The sequence below is a fragment of the Corvus hawaiiensis genome, chromosome 21 (assembly GCF_020740725.1).
Source record: "Corvus hawaiiensis isolate bCorHaw1 chromosome 21, bCorHaw1.pri.cur, whole genome shotgun sequence".
Taxonomy (NCBI): Eukaryota; Metazoa; Chordata; class Aves; order Passeriformes; family Corvidae; genus Corvus; species Corvus hawaiiensis.
The window spans coordinates 4,850,483-4,863,390 of NC_063233.1; the positions used below are offsets into that span (position 1 = coordinate 4,850,483).

A 12,908-nucleotide genomic window follows, 5' to 3' on the forward strand; every position below is an offset into this window, starting at 1 on the left:
ATACTCTTTTGGTAAAGAACTGGAGCAAATCTCATTTCAACATTATGGCTTAAAAAATCCCCTCAAAACCCCCTACAAAAACCTACAACGCTTTTCATGGTCAAAGACATGAAATCACGTTAAAACCAGGTGTTCTGAGAACAGAAAAGTGACAACATAAGAGGCTTTTACAGCTGCTTGGTGTGAGTGACCAAGCATTAGCCAGTACAACCACAATTTAAAACAAGCCACGCCTGTTGGGGAACGACTTGAAGTACTTGCAGTGGTATGAGCAGTTCCCATGTTACACTGAGAATTAAAATCTAATAATATGGATGTAGAAAAAGCTGAACTCCAGGATTACTTGGAAGTATTAGAGAGGCATGGAGAAGGAAGCTCCCCCATGGTTTTATGACAACTTACATCTCAGGAAAATTAGAGACATCTGTATTTAATGTGACAGATTGTATGATCCTGTTATAGAAGGAGAAAGAAGCTAATTAAATGGCTAAAGGTTTCAGAGAAAACCTGTAGCAGAATGAGGACAGGACTCACAAGAACAGGCCACAAGAACAACACTCTATGCCTTAACACTCAGAAAGTTTTCCATTTACATTAAGAAAAACTTCCACCAGTAAACATGTTTATTCTGTAGGCAGGTTTTTTCTAACCTCTCACTGATGATATCCAAGCAGAAAACCATGTGGTGCTGCTGACTTGTACTCTTACACAGGTGACAGACCCAGCACCTGAGTTTTGTAGGGACTCACAGTTTGCTTCCTGGCTACACTGTTGAGACATTATTTGGTCAATTTTTGTGTATCAAACAAACCATAAACACCAGTCCTGTTCCAAGGGGCTCTGCTTGCACAAATGGGCTGCTCATCTGCACTTCTGCCACCAGACCACATCTCTTTTTCCTGGCTGGAGTATTTTATACAGGTGGTTAAACTGGCCCATGCTAGCCTCAGTACATCCTGAATCCAATGGCACTCCCTCTCCTCACTCAGCAGACGAAACTGAACATCCACACCAAAAAACGAAGATTCAAGTCTGCATCCAATTCGGCCACTGGAGGATCCAAGAGACTCAAACAGGACCCCAGTCCTGCTTCCTTCATGCTAAGGACAGCAGGATTTGAAAAACTGGCTGTTTATTCAATTGGGTTACTCAATAGAAGGCTTTGCCTCAAGTACTGTCAAGTCAGGAAAACCAAGTCCTCTGTACCACGGAAGTGGTTTACCAGATGACTGGCTGTAGTGTGCCAGCCAAATCGAGAAAGGTCACTTTTAATACCTTCCTTAAAAAAACCCCAACCAACAAAACAAAACATTAGAGGGTGGTCCAGAAAAATATGACCCATTAAAGTGGGAAATAGAGAAAAAATTCCCAGAGGAATTTTTTTAAGTTGTTGAACACCAATGCATTCAGTATAATTTGTACTAAAATTAAGATGTACAAACCTCTGCTCTGTTTCTAGTCCCTTCAATCTTCCCCCAGGAAAAAGTCTGGGTAAGGCTTTGCAATGCAGGACACACCACCATACCGAGCAGCAGCTGCTCTCCATGTTTCTCTAATACCTCTTTCTCCCGAAGCGTGTTCTGCCAGGCACAGGATATGATCCCACCAAAGCCATTCATCCTTACTGCAGCACAGGGAGATATTAAATTCCCTGGACAGGCTGACTAATGATACAGCAGGCTGGGAGGGCCCCAGGTGCTCAGGGCAGTGAAGGTAAGAGCTCTCCCCCAGCACAGCCATGATCTGCTGCGAAGCCGATAATAAACAGAGTGCGACACGAGCAGCTCAGCGCAGGACCAGCTCCAGCAGCCTCCATTCCGCAGAGGGACAAACAGGGATATTGGCTGTTTCTCTTCCCAGCTCCTCAGCTTTGACAGCCAGGGACAGGGTGCTGGAAGAGCACAGAGTCCCCAGCCCAGCCACACATCTGCTGCTAAGATGTCGCAATTCCCTGCCCTGCTCGTTAACGCAAATTGAAACCGATGAGGTTTAACACGCCAGGCTGAGAACTGCAGCACATGATGCATGGACGTGGCAAACTGCCCCTTCTGCAGGGATGCTGGCACTTGGCACAGCATCAGCAAGACTGTGGCTACCCCTTTGCTTGATCCTGCAATGCCCAAAAGCCACAGGTCTCGGTCACCCCTGCTGCTCAATTTTGTATTTCCAACTACCATGAGCTGCAGATCTGCTTTAGTGAATTGTTCCAACCTGCACTTTTTCTCAAAAACACTAATGCAAGCAACTTTGTGGAAAATGAACAGTTAACCTGGCTAACACAGGCCTGAATGGATTACTGGAGCTCTGCAGAACTGTTTTTCTGGGATAAAAACAGCTCTGCTGGGATGAAAGCCTTCATATGCCAAACCCTGTTACAGCTCAAATGGAGAACATGTGCTATCTCCTCACGGACACATGCTTATTTACACCAACCCAAGGAGCCTTCAGTTCAAAACGTTCACATGTGAGCACTGCTCATCTGCCAGCATCTATGGGAATAGAAGGAATATCCACTACACAGACAGGAGGAGGAATAATATTCTAGATTGCCATGCAGTCCTTCAAGTATGCTGCATGTCAGCACTTCACAGATCTGATGCTGACCACAGAGAGTGTCTACATGGGAGGGAAAAGGAAGAATCAAAGCACCCTAAGTTGGAAATATGTTGCCTTAAATAACATGGTCAGAATTGTCTCAGTTACAATCCATTTGCTAAAGCAGACAAAAAGTATTTCATCACTGAATAAAATCTGGTTATCTCATTGGAGGTCTTAGAGTGCTGAGTCTGATAAACAGGAAACACGGTGTACTGGTTCTCCGTATTTTCATACTAAAGATCCTGCTGTCAGCATTGCTGTAAGAAGAGTAAAGCTCTCATAGGACAAGGGAAAATTGGGCACAGTGGGCTGCTACTATACTTGATTACTTTTATTTTTTTCTTTTGAAGAAATGTAATGGCACAGAATCTGTCATCTATTAGATGCTGGCAAGAAGAGCCTCAGCAGCCATGCTCCAGACCCACACGTCAACTTCTGCACAGGATCTAAAGAGACACTGCTTAAAATAGATTTGTTAAAAAACAACGTTTTCCGAAATCCAATGCCAGTAGAAATGTTTCCATGAAATTAAAACAAAAATCTGTGGAAAACTACACTTTTATGCTAACATTTCTCTGCAGCATCCACAAAGCACAGCATTGCCACACTGCTACAGCACACAACAATCTAGGGAAAAAATGAAGGAACTGGGGACAAAGCCCATATAAAAGTGAAAGTGCCTACCCGTCTCCAATGATCACGCTGAAATACTGTAGAGAAATCAAAACAGTAGTTAAAAATACTGCAGAATAGCTCAGAAAGCATTTTGTCCCTAATATTTACAGGATTATTAGCAACAGGTGCTGGCTTTTCTGATTTGGCAGTCAAAGAGATTATCTTTTGAACACAGGAGACAAGAATTCCCAGAATCTCTTATTAGTGATCTATTAGATTCTGCTCTAATTTAACTCTACTATTTTCTCCCTGAAAGTGCTTTACTACTACTCTGTATTACACAGTTTGCTAAAGGAATACAACTGCTTTGCCCCAGCCACGTCGGAATCTCACAGTCTACTGTAACTAGAGATGACGAGCCCCGTGACCAGAGTTCAAAACCACTCAGTTCGATTGCTACTGCTTGACCTGGTGCAGGCCAAGTACCCCAGCAAGGTTTGCACAGCCTGGAGCCTACCTTGCCGTCGGAGGCAGTGTTGATCCTGTAGTGGTAGACCCTTCCCTCGTAGCGCAGGGAGATGGATCTCTGGCCGGGGCTGCTCTCGCTCTCCCGCACCAGGAAGCTGCCGTTGATGCCGCTGCTCAGGAGGTACTCGGCAGCGTTCCGTGACACCGGCCCGTGATACCAGGAGTGCTTCTCCAAGCTGTTCACCGGGGTGATGTAGTTGCTGGGGACCCAGCCCTGCCCGTTCTTGGTCTGTGCCTCGCACCACTCCCCATTGTGGTTGTAGCCCAGCACACGGAGCTTTTCACCTTGAGAAAAAGAAAATGTGTTTAGGCATGGCAAGGCCAGGAGCTGAGGACAAAGATAGGTTCTTTCTGCGTAAATAATCTCCTATAAGAATAGGTATCTGACTCAGCAGGGAGCATGTGTTTCTCTTCAAGCTTGAGTGGACCTCTCCAAGCCAAATAAAGTCACACACTTCAGATTTTTAGGCTCTCCTGCAGTTCTGCACCAGCTCCAATACTGCTCAAGTTTAAAAAATGAATCAAGCAAATTTTGTTTGAATTGAGTTGGCTTGTTGGAGCTAGGAAAGAACTGGAGTGGATAAACAATAAAAAAATAATTTCAATTAGGAAGGTAAGTAGATGTGACTTGGCGTACATACAGTGTTTTCTTACTCAATCCTTCTGGTCCTTATATCTGTACAGCCATTTTTCATACAGGGACTGTGTTTTGGAGAACTGTGAAAATAAGAGGCCAGCCTCCAAAGTCAGCTTAGGTTACTTTCTCAGTTCAAATTTTTGCTCCAAATGGAGACTTTAGTTTTGACAGACAGTTTTTTGCCCAATGCAATAAAAAGAGACAGTTATAACCTTTAAAAAGGTTACAACTTTGTGAAATATTTGTATTTGTTTAAGATGATTTCCCATAGTAAAAAAAATTCCACGGGGTTTGGTGTAAAACTTAATTATTTCACAGCGACTCTCCTTCCTACACCTTCTCCCACACTCCCCGTGGAATTCTGGCCAGTGACCTTACCTTTAGTTATGCTGAGAGTGTTGTCCCCACTCGCCACAAAATCATACAGTGCAACAAAGAGATGGGGGTCATTCTCACTAGGGCAGGACAGAAGGTTTTCCTTGGAGTTCCAGCGAGCTGCTTCGCTCAGACCCTGCGGCTCAAAGTCTGACACTACCGGTCTCTGAAGGGCTTCTGGAGGAGAAAGAGGGAGAGAAAGGAAAAAGCAGGTTCATTTTGGCTGATAAAAGCCATCTGGCCAACCCACGCACTCTGACTTTCTAAGTTGCATTGTTTCATGACACGTGTGCTCCTCGTGCGTCAGAGGAGAGATATGGACAGTGCCTTAATGCAGATCTCCTGCCACACAGGCAGGATGCTCTAGTTCCAGAGCTGTCCCCAGCCTTGCCAGAGCCCCCAGCTCCTGCCTCCCAGGACATGCAGGAGAAGGAAAGCCCCTCTCCATCCCTCCAGTCAATGCAGCTCACGTAGGCTGTTTGCTGCCTGTAAATCCTTTGGCTCACACCTAACTGCTGGAATGGTTAGATTTGAAAACAAACCCAGGACCTTTAAAAGGTAAATCCCTTAATTATCCTATAAATGAAATGGCCAGAATGTGCAGCAGATGGAGCCAAGCAGAGTGAGATTTGTAAGACATGGTATTTAAGAAGGAGTTAGGTCTTTCTGTTCTTCATAGTATTTTTAATCATTTCTCTTATTTGAGGACAAGGCAGTGTCTTTTTTGTTGCCCTCTCTCCTGCCCATCACTCTCAAACCAGAGCAGTGTTGAGCATACTTCTACATTTTTAAGAACCCTGAGATACCTCCAAAGACAGAGATTCCTGAAAACTGAGCTTTACAGGTGAGTAAAAACCAACCTCCAAGGTTTTTTGTATACTGGAGCACATTAGGCATGTAACATTCAGTAAGTATCAGGCAAGTCCAAATACATCAGGGAATTTTACTACAGTTGTTCCTGCAAGTCCTTCCCTTTGGAGCATGATTCTAGAGTTTGGAGCAGAAATGCTCCAGATACACGCCACCCCCAGATGTGCTAGCAGCACCATGCCTGACTGTGCTGGCACAGAGCCAGGACAATAAGTTGTGAAACTTGTATTTTGAAGGGTCATTCTCCATCTGGATGAGTTTGTTGAGTGAGGTCACAGTGTTGCACACAAACCATTGCGTCAGCACGGCTCTGGGGACAGGAAACACGGCACTGTCACACCAGCCCCTTGTGCCACAGACTGCCCTCCATTATACAGCATCAGCCCCCATCTGCTGAATCCCTCCTCTCCCAACAGGGCTCTGGACAGAGAAATCCCATGCCAAGTGTTTCCTACACTGTCAGGTCACCTGGGAGCACAGTACTCTTTTTATACCTGCAATACTCAGTAGCACTGTGCTGCTATACAGATGCAATCCCATCAAAATATGGTTTTAATGCTACTGTTTGTTTGGCCTGGAAATCCAGTATAAGCTGTGCCAGTAAACCAGTGAAGAACTGATGCAAGTGACACCAGAAAAGGCATGGAAGTTTAGTGTGGATGTGTCCAAAGTTCCTAATGGAGAAATGCCAAAAAAAAAACGCCACCAACCCCCCCAAATTCAACCCTACAAATCCTAACAATACACATTATTTTCTAATATTATCTATTATCGTTGATAGTGAAAGTGCAAATAGTAGTGGTGGCCACTATTTACCCAAAGACAATCTGGCATCCTCAATGTGTTGGTCAGGTGACTACTGGTAAAGGCTCTCTGGGTGGTTATTTATGTACGTGAGTACTACTGTATTCTTTGGAAAATATATATGACAAATGTGAGCAAAATAGCACATACAGACACTGCTGGGGCTGTTTTCCTAGCTAAACTGTAACTGTAGGGAGATATATTTCCATAGTGAATCAGGGCAGTTAAGTATTCCACTTTCTAAATGATTCCACAATCAGAAAAAGTTGTGGTGTGTTGGGTGGTTATTTTGAAGCACCTTCATCCTGGCTTCCTCTTCCTGTGTCCTGCAGAAGAATGTATTTTAATAGCCTGGGTTTCCCTCAAGAGTGACAATGAGAAAAGAAACAGAAAATCCACTTTCAGAAATTAAGCTATAATCATTTTACCATGAAAACGCTTTGATCCTGTCAAGCCCATTAAGCTCCCTTATCAAACACAGGGCACTGCAGTGACTGGAGATACTCCAAGGAGTTACACCATCAGTGAACACCTGGAACGAACAGACAGCAGAGCTGCAAGTGGCAGATACACAACCCCAGCAAGGAGCAATGCTGTGATGCTCTCCCCCAAATACAGGACAAACCAGCACTCGCTGCTCCGTGGGATGGACCGTAACCTCCGATAGAAAGGAAAGTGACTCCCACACAGGGCACTGATTCTACAGGAAGGCAGGAAATCCAAGGAAGGCTCCCCTCCAACTCCAGTGTGATTGCAGCCCAGCAGAGGATGGCTCAGGCACAGACAGGGATGGGGATGTGGGAGCAAAGCCAAGCACTCCACAAGAATCCCTCTCTCATGCCCAGGCTGCGGCGAGGCTGGGACTGACTCATTACACACGGATGCCAAGGTATGTGCTTCGATTCAGCTGTGAGACAACACCGTGCCAGCCGCCAACAACACCCACGAGCTGCAGTACAGGAGTCAGGGAAGGCTGGTTTTGCTCGATGACATTCCTACAGACACTGACTCAGTGGCAACACCTGCAAAACCAAGGACCGGCAAGAGCAAGGGCTGTTAAATACACAAATGACAACTTGCTAAGCTGGAAAACCACACTGGTCCTCCAGTGAAATCAGAAGATGCTTATACCCTCTGTCTCTCCCAGTCTGACCCTCCCGTGCAGCCACAGGTATCCCAACAGAGGTGCACACTGTGTGTGAACGTGCCATGCAGGAGAGCACGATGGGGAGATGCCAAACACAACTCTTGGGCTGAGTGGGGCTGGTTTTTCCAGAAGGCAGGAACCCCAAGTTAAGAACTGGGGTGGGGAAGGTGGTGAATGACGCTTGAGGAGTGTCCAGAAAGGGAGGACGAGGCCCTGAGTCAACACGGAGCAGAGCGTAAAGGAAAGAGCAGAATTGTGGTGACCCAAGTGCAGCAGAAGCTTGATAGACCGTGACAAAACACACTTTTAAAGGTCTGGGCCCCAAGAGGAGACTGTCAGCAGACTGAGGACACAAAACCATGAAGCGAGAGAAGCAGACAGGACATATCCATCTGGGAGCCACGTACAGCCGGCTGTCAGCAGCGTTTATCCCTCTGAGCGATTCTCCAGCAAATCTGCCCAGACATTCCAGTCCTTCAGAGCAGGAATTAGACGTTGCTATTCCTACATATTGAGGGTCTTTTTCAACACGCAGCTTCTTCACCTCCTACTGCTGGTTTTAACTACAATTTTACAGCACTGCTGAGATCTTCAGTGGGCCAGATTCCTCCTAATAAATCAGCCTGGCTGCTGTACCTACAGGAGGCCATCCTGGCACGGCGATGGGGCAGGAAGCGAGCGTAATTCAATCTGTTATCGCTGAGCTGTCGTTCCTTCCACACATCCACTTTGTCTTGTGCTGCAACCCAGCAAGGCTGCAATTTATTACTCTGATCATGCCGTGCTCTGGATGACACCTGGGTTCCTGATAGGAGTCCTAAAGCAGCACTGTAATTCAGTTCTCCACTAACACCAACTAAATGATGACTCTTAATTAAAGCAGTGCGGAATTTGATATAAAACAACAGCAGCTTGTATTTTGAGGCATTAGCCATAAGAATGTCATCATTTCCCCCCCAAATTAAGTTTTTACTGGAAGGTATTTATGTTTATACACTAGAAGGTTTCGTAAGTGTAACTATCTCCTGCTCATTACTGTTCATACAAAGCCATGAATCATTGTTAGGAGCTGTGCGAGAAGTTCTCAGATATGAACAATTCTGGTCTAGATCAACGCAAGCAGATTTCCTTCACAACGTAAGGGAAGGGTTGGAAAACAGGCAGGAGTACAGAATTACACTGGGCCACTCCATAGCTGACTGTGAGGCAGTCCCGAGGGAATTGAGGAGACCTCCTGTCTCCCTACAAAACAAACATCCTGTGGGCTTACAAACTGTGCTGGCATTTTTTCCACAAGGTTTGTAGAGCAAGGGAGTGCAGAACACATCCAGTAATCTCTTTGGAAGCACAGCACATGCCACCTAAGCCTTCTCCTTCCTCTACAGTCCCTCTACTATTCTTTTCCCCCAGAAGAAATTATGATAAATGGCAAATAGCAATGCAGATTTAATACTTCCAAATGTTCCTGACTCTGAGCATATAGGATGGAGCAGCTGCCTCTCTGTTCCAGTATTTTTCCTTAGTGGCCCTCACGGATTCCCTATGACTGATGGAATATGGATTTAAAAATAAAATTAAAGAACCTGTAAACCAGATCTTTCCAAAAGAAGCAAGGTTTTGTGATTTATTTCAGATCCATCCCTTTTGTGAGATCAGGCTCAGCCTCTCCCATCACCCACTGCACAGCCCAGGCCACAGACCCTTCTGCAACAATGGCAATTGCTGGTTTTCCTGCTATTGGCTGACACTTGTAAAGTCCACCTTCTTAGAGCCAGCATGAGGATAAACACCACTTTTTAAACATTGAGTATTTATATATAGAGATTAAGTAGTGCAGAAACTGATCCAGCCTCTTCCAACCAACCCCATTCCCCTGAGCTGGGCCAGTCTCCCCAGCTGTGCTGCCCTTTTCCCCCTCCTGCAAGCGAGGCACCTTCCTCCTGCAGACAGGCTGTGCTCCCTCCACATGGACACCAGGAATTTCCAGTGTTCCAAGTACCAAACACCAAGACTGCTGAATGCCAGCGTGAGAGAACAAGGGCACTCATGGCTCCTGCTGGATTGTCCAGGCTCAAACAGACCCTCACAAGCCAACTGCAGTGTTGAATCTTGTCTGAGCACCCCTGGTGATGTGGCATCTCCCACTCCTCCAAATGATGATTCCATCATCTCAGAGGTTTTACTGTTGTTTTTTGTTTTGTTGGCTTGTTTGCAGGTTGTTTTGTTGGATTCTTCTGCAAGTTCACTCTTACACAGACCTGCAAGCTCTACCTGAGCTTATTCACTGAGTTTGTTCCATTTATAACCCCTTAGTGTTTCTCCACTTTCTCCAGCCAGCTAATCACAGTTGTAGATGGATGGACTGGAATGGCAGAAATTTGAACTTTCTTCCTAGATCTGCCACTAAGTTCTGCCTGACCTTAGACAATAACCTCTGGGAGAGGAAGGGAGAAGAGTAATCAGATTCAAGTGAACTTCAGTGACACGTCAGTATTTCTGACAACTTCACTTTTATAGCTTTTGGTTTTGTTTCCTTACTAAAGCAGCAGAAGTAGGGAAGTGTGCCCAATTCTGAGCCCTGGGCAGGGAAAGCACCAAGCAAGAATCATCAAGATTTACTGTTATATTCCCTTCTTTTACAAAGCAGCCCCACAGACTGCTCAGGGAAGACTGACATGACTGTGGATGATCTGTTTTAGGTCTGAAAACAGTTACAACTTTTCCTGTGAAATGATAATCCTTTCCTAACCACATCCCATGGGAAACCATAGCAAGCACCATCAGCCAGATTTTTTAGTAACGATGGAACAAATAAAAAACACTGGAACAAGCACAGAACTAAGAAGCCACTACGAAGCCAGAAATGTGTATAATAGCAAGAATTCTACTGAGTGGTGGTAGATGAGAGGCCATGAGGTGAGGAGCAGAAAACAGTCAAGGAAGAGAGGAAACAAACAGAAGGGAGGCAGCAACTCCAGGTTTATGCATTTTCTCTCCCTAACAGGGTGACCAAAGCCCTGCCTGCTGATCCCAGTGACACTGGGGCAGATGAGTTGCTGTGCTGCTGATTTAGGTCTGGCTTAATATGTGCCCAAATGCATTACAAAAATCCCTCTCCAGGAACAGGGAAATGGCTACAGGTTGCTGCTCCTCCCCAGGCTTGTGTACTCTAGCTGTAAGAAGACATGCTAAAAAAACCAAATTAAAAAAAAAGGAAAGCCAGTCTGACAGCTGGCAGGACAGGAGTCTTTTCAGTGAGAAAACAAAAGGACTTTACTAGTGTACCCAAAATGTTTTTTTTTTAAACTTCACAGAGAACACTGACAGGTTTTAAACAAAGCTTTTGCCTTTCAGTGATAGAGCCAAGCCCAAAAAGGCAGCAAGACTATTTCAGCCCCTATTTGGGACATGGACACGTTCTGTTTTCCTGATCAGATTGGCAGCAGTACTCGCTCTGCCTCTTCCCTTCTACTCTTTACCCTTTCTTGGTGTGAAGTGGGTGAGGAATTATTCACTTTGGCAAAGGCAGAAAGGAGAAGGCAGATGAGAGAAATTCAGATCTGTCACATTTTAAAATAATATTTACTAGTGGGAATAGAAATGAGGGCAAAGAAATGCCCAGCTCAAACACCCATATGAAAACTCAGTCATTGTAAGAAGCAGTTTGAACTTATTTTTGATCAACTTAAGAGAAGATTTCAGCCTTTTCAGGGAGCAAGACAGTCTGCCCTTGCACAGCAGCACATGGCTACGGGCCATAGCACCTGCCAGCCCTCCACACCACACACAGAGCATCTCCCAACAACCCTCGTTCCTGCAAACTAACAGAGCATAAAAGCCTTTCAGAAGGGACCACCATGAAAAGAAAAACCACATTTCTGATTACCTGGTCAAAGGACATGTACACCTACACATGTGCCTTACACCAAATCCAGACTCAGAACAGTAGTCTCAAAAAGTGTGTTTAAAAACACAACAAATAGACTTGATTTTGCTATATCCCATGCTATTCATCAATCAAGAATCAAGAACTGAATTGTTTTTGTTAACATATAAACACAAAAATAAGGAATTAAGTAAAATTTCAGCTATTCCCCTGGCTGCAACTGGTTTTCCAAGCACCTAATGGACCTTTCAGCCTTTAAGCCATTATGTTTAAGGTTTCCTGATCTATTATAGTAAAGAAACTTACAGCTTTCCATACAATTAAGATAACAACAGCAGAGTTAAATCCTCCAATGATATCACCACCATCTCATTAATTCTTTCAGAAGCTTCACAGAGGCTGAGTGATGTGCATGGAAATGAACTGGCCATCACAGGCTGTTCACAGGGATCCAGGAGCAATGATCTGGAGTTTCTGACCCTTGACACAACCCTGTCCCCTTCTCATGATCTGCCAAGCTTAAAATAACAAATCCGTATGTCAAAACTTGTTACATTCTTAAGGGCAACACAAGCAAATGGATTTCACTTGTGCTTTTGGAATTCAGAAGTTTGGGACAAGCCACCACCATTCTTTTGGAGGAGTCCTCAACAACGATTTCAACTTCATAGTAATATTTATAAGAAAGTGGCCTAAGAATACATTCAGCTTTAGAAAGGAGTAACAGAAAATCCTACTTTTTTAAACTTCTTTTTTCTCAGATGAGTATCTCTCTCAGATACTCTCCAGGAGTTCACCAATCAGTTATGGGGGTTCTGGGCTGTCTATGACCTGACTGCCACATTAAATTTGCAGTTGCCACATTTGTACACTTTTAACACCCACTCTTGACACTGCCTTTCGGTTTGCCCCATGCTGAGCTGAGAAGTGAGACTGAGCTACTTCGAGAGATCGTTTAAAAGTGGTTTCAACGTGCATTTCCCATTCCATCATAAAAAAAAAAAATGCAACCACAGTCTCAGGGAAGCAAAAGGTGGAAATACTACAATATTAATTGTGTCCAACGTTCTTAACTCATACTGCCTATACGGCCAAGTCAAACCATGCTCTAATCCTATTATGCAACTGCATTGCAAATTGGGATGGGGGGGAGTGGTTGTAATGAACACAAAAGAGAAAACTTGCAAAAAGAGTCAGGGCAACACCCTTGTAACATCATCCTTTAACATTCATTTCTGCAGAGGGAAATGAGGCCCCAGATGCTCTGCCTGTTCTCCCAGGGCTGTGTTGAAAGATCCAGCAGCACAGACAGGAGGCCCAGAACAGCTTGGAGCTCCTTCTCAACACACAGCCTGAGCAATACCAGAGGCAGGGGACACAGACAGAGGTTTTGTACACTCAAAAGATCACAGAAGAATTCAGTCATATAAAAACATCAAAATTACTCA

At 44.7% G+C, this 12,908-nt stretch overlaps 1 protein-coding gene across 3 annotated transcripts in view; it reads right to left on the minus strand.

Annotated features, from left to right (window-relative positions):
- ABL1 (ABL proto-oncogene 1, non-receptor tyrosine kinase) overlaps positions 1-12,908 on the minus strand; it is a 77,776-nt gene that overhangs the window by 17,524 nt on the left and 47,344 nt on the right. For all 3 annotated transcript variants that reach the window (XM_048325430.1, XM_048325431.1, XM_048325432.1), the window contains 2 exons: positions 4,757-4,930; positions 3,731-4,026 (listed from right to left, as the gene is read on the minus strand). In XM_048325430.1, coding sequence (XP_048181387.1) covers positions 3,731-4,026; positions 4,757-4,930 — 470 coding nt within the window. The remainder of the gene's footprint in view (positions 1-3,730; positions 4,027-4,756; positions 4,931-12,908) is intronic.